The 14,402-nt window shown below is 44.2% G+C and overlaps 2 protein-coding genes across 2 annotated transcripts; one reads left to right on the top strand and one right to left on the bottom strand.

The window, feature by feature from the left end:
* Positions 1 to 4,283: 4,283 nt before the first annotated feature.
* LOC104486367 (olfactory receptor 5J3) lies at positions 4,284 to 5,219 on the top strand. Its single transcript, XM_010129038.2, has one exon. The coding sequence runs from the start codon at positions 4,284 to 4,286 to the stop codon at positions 5,217 to 5,219; it is 936 nt and encodes a 311-aa protein (XP_010127340.1).
* Positions 5,220 to 5,966: 747 nt separating this feature from the next.
* Positions 5,967 to 9,053, bottom strand: LOC147600629 (olfactory receptor 2D2-like). Its single transcript, XM_086749634.1, is given in 2 exon segments — positions 5,967 to 6,074; positions 8,565 to 9,053. Coding segments are annotated over 2 exon segments (597 nt in total).
* Positions 9,054 to 14,402: the final 5,349 nt, after the last annotated feature.

The following is a 14,402-nucleotide window of genomic DNA, read 5'->3' as shown; positions in this document are numbered from 1 at the left end:
TTAGCTCTGTAAGACAAGAGGACAGCCAGGCAATGGAAGAGGGGCCCAACCTCCATTCTTGGAAGTCTTCAAGACCTTACTGGAGAAAGCCTATGCAACATGGTGTGAACTCCACATTGAAACTGTATTAAGCAGGAGGTTGGAGGCTAAAGGCAACCCAAGGTCCTTCCAACATGAGTCTGTGAGCAGCCTGATTTTGTGATCAGTTCTGACCGTGCTGAAGAGCCAGGACCTTCGCACAGACCTCCATGCGTAATACGTGCTGTGGAAACAGTAATGCTAGATCAGCCAGCGTGCTGCATGAGATGTGCTGGTACATCCATGCATCCCAGCAGGATGCTTCGCTATTCCGCCACTGCTCTCTGCTGGCATGAAGATGGCAGAGCAGCTCCTAGATGTGTCCTCTTTACAACTCTTGGAGTGTTTTCTGCTTACCATGCCTCTTTGTTTTAATTCACCATATCTCTTTGCTTTAATAGATGCTTCCAGGAAGCCAGAGAGAGCACTAGTCCTAGAGGCCCTTCCCAGTGGAGCTGAGGACCAGATAGGCAGAAAATGGAGAAAGAGCTAATGGACCCTTTCAGATCCCCCAAGAGAGCCAAGGGCCAGGGCTGGCTCTGGAGCTCCTCCAGCAGCCTCAAGCCAGTCTATGGCCAGAGGCATCCTCACAGGCAGACGCTGGGGCTCACCCCACTTAGATGTGGACATCTGAGTCTAGGATCCCGAATGTTTCAGCCAGCCATGTTACGATGGGATGAATCACCTTCAAGAAGCAGCTTCCACCACTGGAGGAACTGCACAGCGGCAGGCGGGAACCCAAATCAAGGTCTTGCAAGGAACAACCATCCTGTCCAGGCCCCTCCCAGAGCTGTCCCAGCAGAGCCAGCAGTGTCCAGCTGTGAAACCCATCACCATAAGCCATTCAGAGAAGCTCTCCAGGTCAGGTGAGCCAGCTACTGGGACCTCGCAAGCCCTGGCCAGTGTGATGGTCTGTACCAGCAACTGGAGCAGGGCTGCGGCCTCAGGAGTCCAGATGTCAGCAACCAGGGAGACTGGGATTCAGGGACAGCTACTGGGCAGACTGTGTGTCTGAGCCCAGCTGCTGGAGCATCTACCTCTTACGTCTGTGTGTATATATATATATTTATTTATTTATTTATTTTTTTCTCACTAGTGGACTTCCATCCTGCTCCACCAGAGAAGGGAGCAACCCAAAGATGCAGTACAAACAAAAGTGCATTTAACGTAACCGGCCACTGCAGAGATAAACACTTATTTCCCTAAATTCACCCATTAATAAACAGTTGCTGTAGTTTACTCTCCAGAAACACAGGAAGAAAAAATTCTTCTGATTCACATCCTTCCACAAAAAAAAAAATATCCTCTTGTGCTTATTTTCTTTTCTTGCGAAGTTAAGTACGTAAATAAAATTGCTTATTCTCTGCAAATATTATACCTAATGTTTTGTCAAATTCCCAAACCGTAAACTTCACAAAGAAATCCCTGCGGGATGCCCTCGGGGAAATCTCACCCTGTTTTCCAGGTGCCCTAGAGAGGCTACTACGAGGGTTTATCCCATGAGCGTGGGATCAATGGGACATCATTCTGGTGTCGTAAAGACCGATGGAGCCTCTGCTTGGACTTCAGCATAATAATTGCTGAGCGTGGGTCTGCAGACCACGCAGGAGACCTTTGAAATGAGAGAGGGTGGATGAATTTCTGATACAATGTCATGCTTTATGGTACGATGTTGAGTCTCTGTTAACAAATTTTAAAATTATTTAATGGACAACATGGACAAAATCTTCAGCCAATACCCACTTGATGATCCTACCTGCCTGTAGTTTCACCAGGATGGAGGAGAACTATGAAAAACTGCAGAAGATCTGAGGTAAGGTAGGAAAATTAAAGATGTTATTAAGAACCTAGCAATAAAGAATGCAGCAAAGACACACACAAAAAAAGAGGAAAATGACAGCACACATTGAATGCACATTGGATAAGACTTTTACACATGAATTCTTGAGGAATTTGGGTATCACAGTAGATAGTAAACACAAGAAATAAGGATTCTTAGTTTAGCACTGTGTTTAAATCAGATGGCTAAAGGTAGCTTTTCCCAAATTTGTCATTTTGTCTCGTCCGTGGCCCATCTTCAAAATGAAGGCTGGCAAAATTGCTCATCATTATTATTCGGTATATTTCACTGCATCGTCCCCAGGAGCTGCAGGAGAAGAGACGTGAATGAATGAGAGAACCAACACGATTACTGTAATCTGTAAGGAGTTCTAGTGACAGGTGAGATTGAGTACTGAGTACCCCAAACCTAGTGTGCCACCCTTGCCTCACCCAAAGGCACAGCCACCCCTGGGTTCATCACACCTAGTTTTGATCAGAGGATGCGTGGAGAAATGGGGCTTTGTAGGTTTCTGCAGGTAGCAGGACACGACCAGTGCTCCTGTGATGGTGCAGGCAGTAATTGACACCAACATAAAATTGCAAAATTCTTGCAAATTGTAACTTTTTCTCGTTGGCATGGCTGTTCCATCCTCTTCTCTCATTGCCCCCAGTTTAGTTGTCCTTGCTCTTGACCTTCACTTGACAGTCACAAAATATAGGAAGGCCACCTGCTCTCACTAAGTATCCTTCACCAGTATTGTGGTTTCAGTGGTTCTACGCGCTTGGTCACACCTTAGATCATCCATTCCTTTGCTTTTTGTGCAGACCTTTCTCCTCTTAGGAATCTTAACATCAATTTAGACACTCAAACTTTGTAAGTGTAGCTCTACATCGTCTACGCTTTGTTAGACGCAAGAAATAAGCGACTGCAAGTGATAATTCACCTCAAATATCTGAGAGCTTTCCCAGATGGACAGAATTGCGCTGTCTGACTCCAATCTTAGCACAAATATTTTCTAATAATGATATTGAGAGCTTCTCCAAAAGACGTTCGCGGGAGTGAAAGGCAAGGATTGTATCGTGCCTTGAGTTGGCACACTATTACAGGTTGGAAAACCCTTTCTGAAGTCTACGAAAATGAGAGCTTAAGGTATGTCTTAGTATACTGAAAGGGGGGTTGGAAGGTGTAAATTTGAGGTATCTGAGGCTGTTTGAGGAAGTTTGAACGATGAAAACTTCTTTATAGAGACATAATACGTCTTTCCATAAAAATTCTGAAAAATTCTCACTCGATTGATCCCAGAAGTTTCTGACTAGATATGTTTCATAAAATTTGTATTATTTAACTGCAATTGCTTCTGGATTTTTAAATTAATGATATATCTTTTAGATGTCTGCTTGAGCAGTTTCACACCAGCTATGCAAAAGAGACCAAAATCCTGAACTGGAAAGGAAGTAATGAAGGGAAAATTTGCCTTAAGATTTACCCACTTTGGCAATTTTTGGTCAAAACGTTAGAGGTGAAAGGGTCAATCTTCAGGAGTTATGCTGCATCCACGATGGTCTGCAGGGAGGCAGCTGGGATGGATCTTCTCTCCCTTTTAACGTCTACAGTACAAGTGTCAATGTCTGAACAGTTCAAGGCACCCTCAGAGGGTTGAGGGTCTTATCCCAAGAAAACCAGTTTGTAAACAGTCAGAATAATTAATTTTGTGTGTTGCCTGGGAGTCCAAATAGTCAGCTCATCTATAGCTGTGTAGAGCGTGGTCATCCAAAGCAAGACGGATCCTACTTCTAACAACCAAGGAATCAACGCCAGAAGGAAGTGCCACACCTGGACTGTGGATAGCCAAAAAAATACTGGTTCCTAGACTTAAAAAGCCAAGCTGCTGGCCCCCAGGATGTTAAATTCCAACTTGCTCTTTCAGTTTGCGATGGGACCTTGTATTGACTGTAGCTTTAAGATGTCTGAAATGAAGTAGATGTTTGAAATACAGGAAAAATTGTCAGTGTGAACAAGGCTACATGATCCCAACAGTGAACAGGATATTTATGAAACACTTCATGTGCCCAAAAAAAACTTTGTGCAGGTATGAGACTTGAAACTGGAAGGGAATCTTAAGTCAAATGAGAGGTTGTGAGAAAGTGCTTTCTGTTAAGGACTTAAGAAAAAAAACCCAACTTCTAAGAACTGCTAATGTTTCTTCCAGAGATGACAGAGTCATTGCAAGAAAAAAAAAAATTACACTTCTTACATATTTTTGTGTTTTCCATTTAGATTCGATGACGGTGCCAACTTTTTACATTGATATTTATGAAGTGGAAATCGCATCAGGAATTTTTTTCACCCTCTTCCCTCCACGTCTCTCTGCAGTGATGTAAAAATGGCAGATGAGAACTGCACCAAGGTGACCCACTTCACCCTCGCGGGACTCACAGAGCACCCACAACTGAAGCTCATCCTCTTCGCGCTCTTCCTGGGCACCTACATGCTGACATTAGCGGGAAACCTCGGCCTCATTGCCCTGATCAGGGTCAGCCCCCAGCTTCACACCCCCATGTACTTTTTCCTCGGTAACTTGTCCTTCTTAGACATTTGCTACTCCTCCACCATCAGCCCCAAAATGCTGCTGGACCTTCCAAGAAAAACCAAAGCCATTTATTTTGCCGGCTGCCTCACGCAGTTTTATTTCTACGCCGTCTTTGCCACAACTGAGATTTACCTGCTGGCTGCCATGGCCTATGACCGGTATGTGGCCATCTCCAAGCCCCTGCTCTACGAGGTTGTCATGTCTCCCAGCGTCTGCATGAGCCTGGTCGCTACGTCCTACCTTGCGGGGTTGCTGAATGCTGTTGTGCACACAAGCGCCCTGCTCCAGCTGTCCTTCTGTGGCCTCCCGGTCATCAACAACTTCTACTGCGACGGGCCACCACTGTTTGTTGTCGCTGCCACTGACACGCACCTCAACGAGGGTTTAATGTTTGTGTTTGTGGGTTTCAACATGATGGCCACCAACTTGCTCATCCTCACCTCCTACGCCTGCATCGTGGTGGCCGTGGGCAGGATGGGCTCTGCCGCAGGCAGGCGCAAAGCCTGTTCCACCTGCGCCTCCCACCTGGCAGCTGTCGTCATCTTCTATGTGTCTGCTACTTTTAATTACATGCAACCCAGTTCGTCAAACTCAGCGGAGAGCAAGAAAATCGCATCCGTCTTTTACACCATTGTAGTCCCCATGCTGAACCCCATGATTTACAGCCTGAGGAACAAGGAGGTGAAGCACGCCCTAGCCAGTTTTATCAGGAGGAAAACGTACTTCTGAAAGACAATCTCATGTTGTATTATTTTCCTTTTTTCTTCCTCTCTCTAAGGAGAATGTTTCATGCAGGTGTCTGTTGCCTTCAAAACCATTTGGCACCTCATATGTTAGGGTGGAAAAATTAATCAGTCTGCTCTCAAACTGTGCCCGCTAACATAGCTACATCAGTCTTGTCTCGAGTACAAATTCTTGCCCAGTTACTCTACCTCCCATGCAACAATCATGATGTCACTGTGCAAAATGAGGTACAAGGTAAGTCTACGGGCCAGAGACGCTGAGAATCTGGATCTTCACACAAAATCATGGAATCTTTAAGGTTGGAAAAGACCTCCAAAATCATCAAGTCCAACCACCAACCTAACACCACCATGCCTACTGAACCATGTCCTGAAGTGGATATGGAAGGTGCTGTCATAGTAAGCAGAAGTTTGACAGGACCTCTGGAGAACACCTAGTCTAACCACTTACTCAAAGCCAAGGTCAACCAGAGAGGCTGCCAAGGAATGTGTCCACTCAGGTTTTAAATATCTTTAAGGATGAAGACTCCAACCTTTCTGGTCTTTTGGTGCTTGACCACCCTTATAGGAACATAGTTTTTCTTATGTTTACATGGAATTCTCCATCTTTCAACTTATCTTCTCACTGAACACCACTGAGAAGATTCTGCTTCTGTTTTCTTTATTTGCCCCGCAACAGACATTTACACATCATCTCTGCCAAGCTGCTTTCCAGCTGGCCAGCCTCTGGCTGTTACTGGTTCGTGGGGTTATTCCTCCCCAGGTGCAGGACTTGGTGTTTCCCTTTGTAGAACTCCATGAGGTCCCTCTTGACCCATTTCTCCAGCCTCTCCAGGTCTCTCTGAATGGCAGCACAACCAGGGTGAGGTAGTTGAGAGTTCCCGTCAAAATATTTGCAGCTGCTTAGAACCATCACTCTTTTTTTGGTTAACCAGAACTGTTTGTTTCTATTTTTCTTTCCTGTTAAGCAATATGACTGCAAACCATATTTCCAGAATGCTTGGTGCATATGTTGAGTGAGCGTGAATTTTAATGTGAATTTTAATGGAGAATATTTTAAAAGCCATGATAAAATATAAAGTTTTATTAATTCTGATCAAACTTATATTTTATATCTGAATATTTTTAGGCTGAATCATAAAATGTTGTATTAACTTCTTTGTTGACCAGCACCACTAGTCTCCAGGATAGTAACTACAGACCTTCGTGTCCTTCAGCTGAAGATGCTTTTCTGTAGATATAAAGAACACATTAAACGATCTATTCAAATTAACTTTCTGAGTCTTTCCTTAAAGTAAGTTTTCTTCCCTAGATTACATTTTTTATTTGCTTCATTCAGCGCACAATACAAAACAGTGACCAAGCACAAAATCTGGGGCTCTGAGCTGAAGTTAATGCTTTTTATTTCCTCCGATGCATTTTGTATATGCAGATAAACCTGTGTGAATAGTGAATTCAGTAGGACTGACCGCCTTTTTCACAACATTTAGCATTTTTAACATATTAATGTTATCAAATACCCTATCAAAGTGCATTGTTTTTAAGCAGCAGCAGGCAGGACTATGTTTTGACTTGTGCAGGGGAAGAAGACAGAGAGCAAGGGTTGGGATGAGTCTTGGGTGGCTGCAGATCAAGCCACATTTTTCCTGATAGAGAAAGATTTATTCCTGGATAGGCAAATGTACCTACATCGTATTTTGTCTCCAGCCACCTCTCCTCTTCCTTCAGACCGCACCCCCTGGGTGATCCCTGAATCTGGTTCATCATCTGCCATGGCTGTGGCTGTTGATGGACCCCTTGTGATGACCCAAGCACCCGTTGCAAACTGCTGAGTGACTTTGGCCAACCAGAAGTTGTTGGCCAGGGGCAGATGCTCTCTCACCTGCTGGTGGTGTGATGCACAGACCTGTTATCCTTCAAACTCCAGTGGTGACGTTTGTACCAAGCAAGTGGAGGACTGGAAAGGCGTACGCCAACCTATAAACTCTCTAACCACCAACTTCACGGTGTGGAGTAGTTGTGATGAACTAAACTGCTTTAGAAGTTCTCACTGCCTCCAACAAAGAGGAAAGTTTCCTTCTCCTCAGAGTCTGTGAAGTTGTCCCCGCAGGGGCTTGTTAAGAAGAATGAGGTACGTTTACTGTGAGCTTTCTAAGAAGGTTTCAAGATCATTAGAGGCTTCTCCACCACTCCCAGAAGGGCTTGTTAAGCTGATGACTCCTGGGTGGCTGGCCCGCAGGGGGAGCTCCTTGTTTTGGGAAGGGAAGAAGCATAATCTGTGATGGAAACACGTTTAACGACTTGGCTGATGTTGGAGTTCAGGCCTGTGAGAGGCTTCCAGTGGGTCAAGCTGTGACCGTTGCCTAGACCGTGGCTAGACAAGGCCTCCTATTTAGTTTTGTTAAGGGTTAAACCTCCTCTTCTCCCTACACGTGCAGTTTCTATGCATTTGTAAGCCTTTACCAATCAGATACTTTATCTTTGCCCTATCTTCCCTCTCTTTCACTCATGGGAAGAATATTTTTTAAGAAGTGAGGAGTGCTTTAGGTGTGGTGTGAACCCGGGCTGGTCTAGGAAAAGACTGGTGGCTGGCTTTGGCTACCCTTTCCCTCTCCTGGCTTACTCTGCACTAAACACCTTGGCGTTTATCTTTGTGTTTACCTGCTAAAAACAGGGCTCTTAAAACTCTTAAACCAGGAGTCTAAAAGCCACTTTTCCTGAATGGACGGAGAGGCAGAAACATGCACCAGATCACAGATACCTTTAACAATTTATTTGTGTTTTACATTTTTTCAAGCGTATCAATTTCACTGCTTCCCTTTTTCCGTATGCTCTGAAGTTAATCACGAAACCCTTTAGAAGCAAAATACATTTTAAGCTTTCTATAAGCATTTAATTTTTCTTACAGTTCTTAAACTATTTTTTTTTCTTTTTTCTTCTTTTTTTTTTTCTTTCTTGTCATGATGCTATTGGCATTTCCCACTTCTATATTAAATGAATTGACAGAATGAGGCAGGCTGAAGTCGCAACGTCTTTATTTAGCCTCTGGGTTTTACGCCAAATCCCAAACGTTATTTAGAAAGTTATTTGCGTGCAAGGTCTTTCGGTTTAGGTGCTGTTGAATTTAGCACATTTATTATTTCATGTTAGTCTTTGTAAAATCAGTCTAGGACAACTGGAGAGAAATAATCACATTTGAGTGTTGTTTCAACTCGTAGAACTAAATGTAATACTACTGATCCCTGAAAAGCCTTTAAATAAACAGGGATTTAGGTCCACTGATTGCCCTTCTCATGAGGCTGTAGATGAAGGGGTTCAGCATTGGGGCTACAATGGTGTAAAACATTGCAACCGCTTTGGCCCTCTCCTCTGTAGGCCTTGACTTAGGATTCACCTACAAGCAGATGGCTGGCCCTTAGAATACGGTTACCACCATGAGGTAGGATCCACAGGTGGAGAAGGCCTTGAATTGCACATGCGCAGATTGAATCTTCAAGAGGGTGGAAAGGATATGGGCGCAGGAGGTGACAATCAGAAGAAAGGGGATGAAGATTATGAGGATGCTGAAGATGAAGATGACCAGCTCCATGAGGGCAGTGTCGGTGCAGGCCAAGGCCAGCACTGCTGACGCTTCACAGAAGTAATGGTTCGAGATGTCAGCCCCACAGAAGGGCAGCCGCAAGGTGAAGCTGTTGATGACCATCGAGCTCAGAAGGTTGCTGGTCCAGGATGCCACCGCCATGTGAGCGCAAAGCTTCCTGTTCATGACAGTGGTGTAGTGCGAGGGGTGACATACTGCCATATATCGATCATAAGCCATGGCCCCAAGCAGGACACACTCTGAGAACACACGTCAAGAAAGTTTTCTCGTAGTACATTTCACTGAACTCTTGTTCATGTTGGTTGTGATCTAATTAGACAGATTTAACAGAAGAATGCCTAATTTATACACATTTTAATGCCCAACAGAGTTACTACCCTCTTTAGAAAATAAAAATTCAATGTTAGGTCAAAAGATCATGTGTTAAAATCCCAGCTCTCTACATCCTTTCTTAACATGGGAAGAAACACAAAACAGACTTCTGGAGTGAAACAATCCTTCAGACACTCTCATTACGAAACAGATCTACTCTTTTGGACAAATATCCACAGACCTGTCTCCTTTTCCTGCAATAAAGGCAAAATTCAGCACACAGACCACATCTAACAAATTATGGCCAGCCACCCTAACATGTATCTAGGATCTTACGGCATCCTCATCACTGTACCTCCTACTGTTCATGTCCTGTCTTCACGCAGCATTGTCTAAGATGTTTTATGTCTTTACTACGACAATAAAGTTTCCAAGTAGTACAGGGTCACAGTAGCTGGATCCTCAGTCTTCGTGCAGTAAAAGGAGAGCAGCAGAACGCCTACACAAACAATGCTGTGGAAGACACTAATAAATGTCACTCGATATGCTGGAGGGCATCTGAGACATCTGAAGACAGCCGTCACATTTGATGCAGGGATGTTGGGAGGGCTCCTGCCCCTCTGGAATGAAAATTGGATAAATTACAGGTCACACCAGGATGTCTCAAATGGTACCAGACTGCTACGGCTGAACAAATTATTTGGATGCCTCGTTGATACAGCCAGTGGACTCTAAAGGGCAATTCAGATGACCAGCTAGTGGGTGATAACTTCAGCTATTTCAGCTTCTCAGCTGTTCCCGAGAAGCTGAGTAGCCTTCTGGACTTAACCTTGACACTTGGTTTGCTCCTTACTCATGACAGAAATTCAGATGTATAACTTACATATAAATGCTTACGTGTAGCGTTTTAAAACCTCAAATGGTGCCTTAACCCATAACTGAATCCTATCTTGTGTTTTTAAGACCAGGTTGACCCTCACAACCTGAATTAGTAGTTACGCGGTCAAGGGAAAGTGTCACAAAACGAAGCATCTTTCCAAAGCAGAAACTGTTCTGGAAGGGAGGTTAAGAAATAATCCTAAAAATCTCAATTCAAGGAGGCAGTTTGCCTCAGGTAGGTGAGATGGCTGAGCCACCACCCCAGTCAATACAACCAGAGGACTCCGTCTCCACTGAAGCCCAGGGAGCCCGGATTGCTCAGCACCTATCTCCTAGTCAGCGAGGGCAGGCGCATCCCTCCTGACCTGAAAGGAACGATTAGGGCGCCGAAGCATCGGTGACTTGCAATTTTAGGTACGCTATGGAATGGAAGACCTCTGTATGGGACAAGAACACATGATAAAAGAGCTGCAGACAGGTTGTATCAACTGGGTCAACCAGCTTTTCATGGGTGACTGTGCAAATGTGTCAATCCACTCATACGTGACCACCTAAATTTCGGTGAGATGGGTCTGGTCCTCGATGTTTAATAAGATTAATCCAACTCTTATTCAAGACATGAACTCTCTAGACTAGGTGGACTCTATCAGTTATGATGTCAGCTATAAGAATCTGAATAATATGAAATTCAGTATCTTTCTTGAGATGGATGCAGAACTTGAGAGACATCTTCCATTTAAGCACATATACGCACGAACATTTTAAAGCCTGCGCCAACATAAACAGCTACATTCAACTTCTAATTCTGTTCAGGCGTTTATCATTTACATAACCACACCGTGGAGGCAAAGAACAATTAAATTTGGCTTCAATAAACCGGTTGTGGTAATGTTTTTGATGCATATCACACCACGTTAAAAAAATATCCTTCAGGATCTGAAAACCGTAAGCCTCCGGGAGCAAGAATAAAAAATCACTCTAGTAATAGTATAAATAACTAGAGTGGGACTTCCTATAGGATTTATTTTTCTAAATATTTTGGGGTGTCTGAGACCAAGTGGCTCATGAGAAGTTCCATGGAGCTGAGATCTGTGCGTCTAGATCACTTGACTGCTTCTGAAAATCCTCTCCTGAGGATTTTTTATTTCAAAGCTATTGGAAGGATGAGAGTAATTTAGGTTTTATAAGCGAGAAAAAGTAGACAAAAGTAAGCTAAAAGTACTTTGCTCAAGCAAAGGGGAACATTACACAAATCTTAAGAGACCAAATATTTTCATGGACTTGTGGGATTTTTAGAGCATTGTCTAAACATGGAATTCCATCCAGTAATTCCCATTTTGAGCCAATTGACTTCTCTGAGGGTGAAACACACCGATACTCCAACTCTGGTCTGAAGACATCAGGAGATGAGGACTCTGATACATCTTATAAGGTGAAATCCTCCTCAGATGCGTGAAAGTCAGGTATCTAGGTCTAAGCTACGGACTTTCTGCACAGTTACCAGGGAAAAATAGCCATTTTCAGAGCACAAGGGAAACAACGCTTCCTCTGTATTCAGCTCAGAGGAATCCGCATTTCTAGAGAGCAACTGATCTCTCTGTTTGGACAGAGGAGGATAAATACCGACATTTGGTCAAACGCCTTGCCAAGGGCCAGTGGGGTGGGAAGGCAGTGGTGGAGCAGGTGATTTCCCCTAGCACCAGGCATTCATCTCTTTCCCATCTGCCTGGACAAGACGGACACTTCAAGAAGTCAGAAGAGCTTCTGAGGGAACTGCACAGGATTCAGCAATGTGTTTAGTGGGGTTTTTTCTTCAATTTCAGCTGTTTGAACTGCAAAAATTTGGGCTCAGTGACTGCGTCTGTCTCATGACGCATTTTTGACGAGGTGTCAGTGCTGCATGAGGTGTGCCAAAGGTTCATTCAAACTTCTGGAGGCCTGAGGGGATGCAAGACCTCACTTTGGACCTGCTTCCATCAGAAACAAAAGCATCTTCAGCCAGGATAAAGAGGTGCACTCATCTCTGAGGAGAGGTCATCAGCTGTAACGCCCTCCCAGACCTAGGTGCTCATCCATAAGTGTTCCTCAAAAACGAGACGTTCTTTTTTTTTTTTTTTTCTCTTGTGCCCAATAGCCTGCAACCCTAGAAAGAGGCAGACAGCTGCGATTTCCTTTGCCAGAGCTGGAAAAATCTTAACAGGGAAGGCTCATAAAACACTCATCTAGTCTCTGATACTCTTTCTCTGAACACCTATTTTTGGCTGCCGACAGAAATCGATAGCCCTGGGCTGACTCATCTCTCACCGCAGAGCCATTCTCATATCTCACCAGTGGGGCTGTCCTGCTGGAACAGGAGAGTGGGAGCACAGACAGCGCCATCATCAAACGGCACGTTCAAACAGGCAGAAAAATGTTGGCAAGATCTGCCGGGTGATCTTTTTTTTTTATACCGCTGTTCAGGAGAATCTCCAGACTTTCCCTGCAGCTGCTCACACACATCTCTACACATACAGTCTTCTCTGACATGCTCTTCTGTACCAGGATGCTGGGAGGGGAAGGTGAATTTCTGGAACGAGTTCCCCACTAATTGTATGAGGTTATTCCTGCAAATGAATAAAATACGGATAGGTCCAAATAAAGTGAAGAAAAATACCCTGCATCAATGAAATCCGCATTTGAATTTTGCGCTGAAAATCAGATTTCAGCTATGTGCATATCTGGCTAGGGATGAAAATGAGCCATTTTCACGTTTCTGTTCCTAAAGATAAAGGATTCCTGAAATTCTTGATGTGCCTTCGAAAAAATTTAATATACCAACTGCTATTGAACTTCAATCGAAACCTCGACAAAGACATTGACTTTTACTGCTTAATATAATCATACAGACCAGTCGTGGGCGGCTTCATACGCCTCCTGAGCCACTCCTGCCGTAATTAATTTCTCATACAAACACCTTGTATTCTTACAAAGTGTACGTGAGCCAAAACCTAGAACCCGTGCACAAGAACAGGGTTAAATTGGGAATATTTGTCTGCTTTCTCACTTCTCTATATTTGCTATGGAGGTGTTTCTTAAGAAAAGAAAAAGGGGGTTTCCTTAAGCAAAATTCAGATATATTATTGATGTGTGTTTTTTTAATTGTTTGCAATTAACAGGGCGGATTTTCCCGTCTTCTGTACGGTGCTGTCAGATATGAAAACGCGCAACATGAAAGAGGTCGTGAGCGATTTATTTTCCTTCTTCAAAAATACTATCCGGTTGTGAAATTCGGGTTGGGCTTTTCCACTGGAAGTCTTTTTTACTCTCTTAAATACTTAGGCACATACAGTACGTGAGACGAGCTGTTTAGACGCAGTGCGATCCACGGAGCCAACACAAACACTGAGAATGAGGAGAGAAGACTAACAGATAATTATCATTCACCTTGGACTGCGCATGCTTGCATGAGCACACACACAGAGGGTTTATTACTTTGGTGGCACTTCATAGCATCATCCTAGAACAGTCCAGGTTGGAAGTGAACTCAAAAGACCATCTGGTCCAAGCTTTGGTGGGAAAGGGAAGCTAGATGAGATTATCTGGCACCCTGTCCAATTGCATCTTGATATCCTCCAGCCTTGGGGACTCTACCGCATCCCTGGGGAGGTTGTTCCACTGAACAATTGCTCTTACTGGAGAAGATTTCTGTCTTACCTAGACATAAAATCTCTCCTGGTGCAACCTGTACCTATGGCCCCTCATCTTCTCAGTATGGCTCCTTCATATATTAGAAATTATATTTCCTCTACTTGGGCAGCTGTGGATCCTTGAAAACTTACTATCATGTAGAGCATGTATTTCAGCTGATTCAGAAAGTGAGGCTTGTGTTTAGTTTTTTTTCAATTTGGAAAGCAAAAGGAGGGGTTAAAAGGCATAGGACAGCCTTTATCAGTGGAGTCTTAATGAGTTCCTCAACTTCTCCAAAAGAACCACTCCTCTGACAGAGGTTCACCCTCTCACTAGTACTATTCTGCTAAATCATGGCCAAAAGTCAGCCTTCCTGCTACTACTACCTGACTCCACCTAGAAGCTGCTAGGGCCTTGAGGGCACTAATTGGATTTAATGGCCCTAATCAGCCTCACCTGGAGCACTCCACACAGGTGCCCATGGCCCATTTAAGCTCAGTCTAGGGCCACCAGTCCTTCCTGAGCTATGCTTGTGGGCGTGTCTAGGTCTCTGCCTCCTGGGTGGACCTCAGATCAAGAGGACAGCTTTGTCTCCAGCCCTCTTCCTGGCCCATCTCCCTTTGCTCCTGATGGTACCCTGTGGATGGAGACCTTGTACCTAGCTCATCGCTTGCTGTGGCTGTTAGTGCGTCCCATCGCCAGCCCTTGGCT

Source organism: Chlamydotis macqueenii, chromosome 5 (genome assembly GCF_036417535.1).
Source record: "Chlamydotis macqueenii isolate bChlMac1 chromosome 5, bChlMac1.mat, whole genome shotgun sequence".
Classification (NCBI taxonomy): Eukaryota; Metazoa; Chordata; class Aves; order Otidiformes; family Otididae; genus Chlamydotis; species Chlamydotis macqueenii.
The sequence above is the reverse complement of the archived record's forward strand: the minus strand, read 5'-3'. Positions and strand labels throughout refer to the sequence as shown.

Excerpts from the sequence above, each read along its gene's own strand:
- LOC104486367 (XM_010129038.2), top strand. The coding sequence starts at position 4,284 with ATGGCAGATGAGAACTGCACCAAGGTGACCCACTTCACCCTCGCGGGA.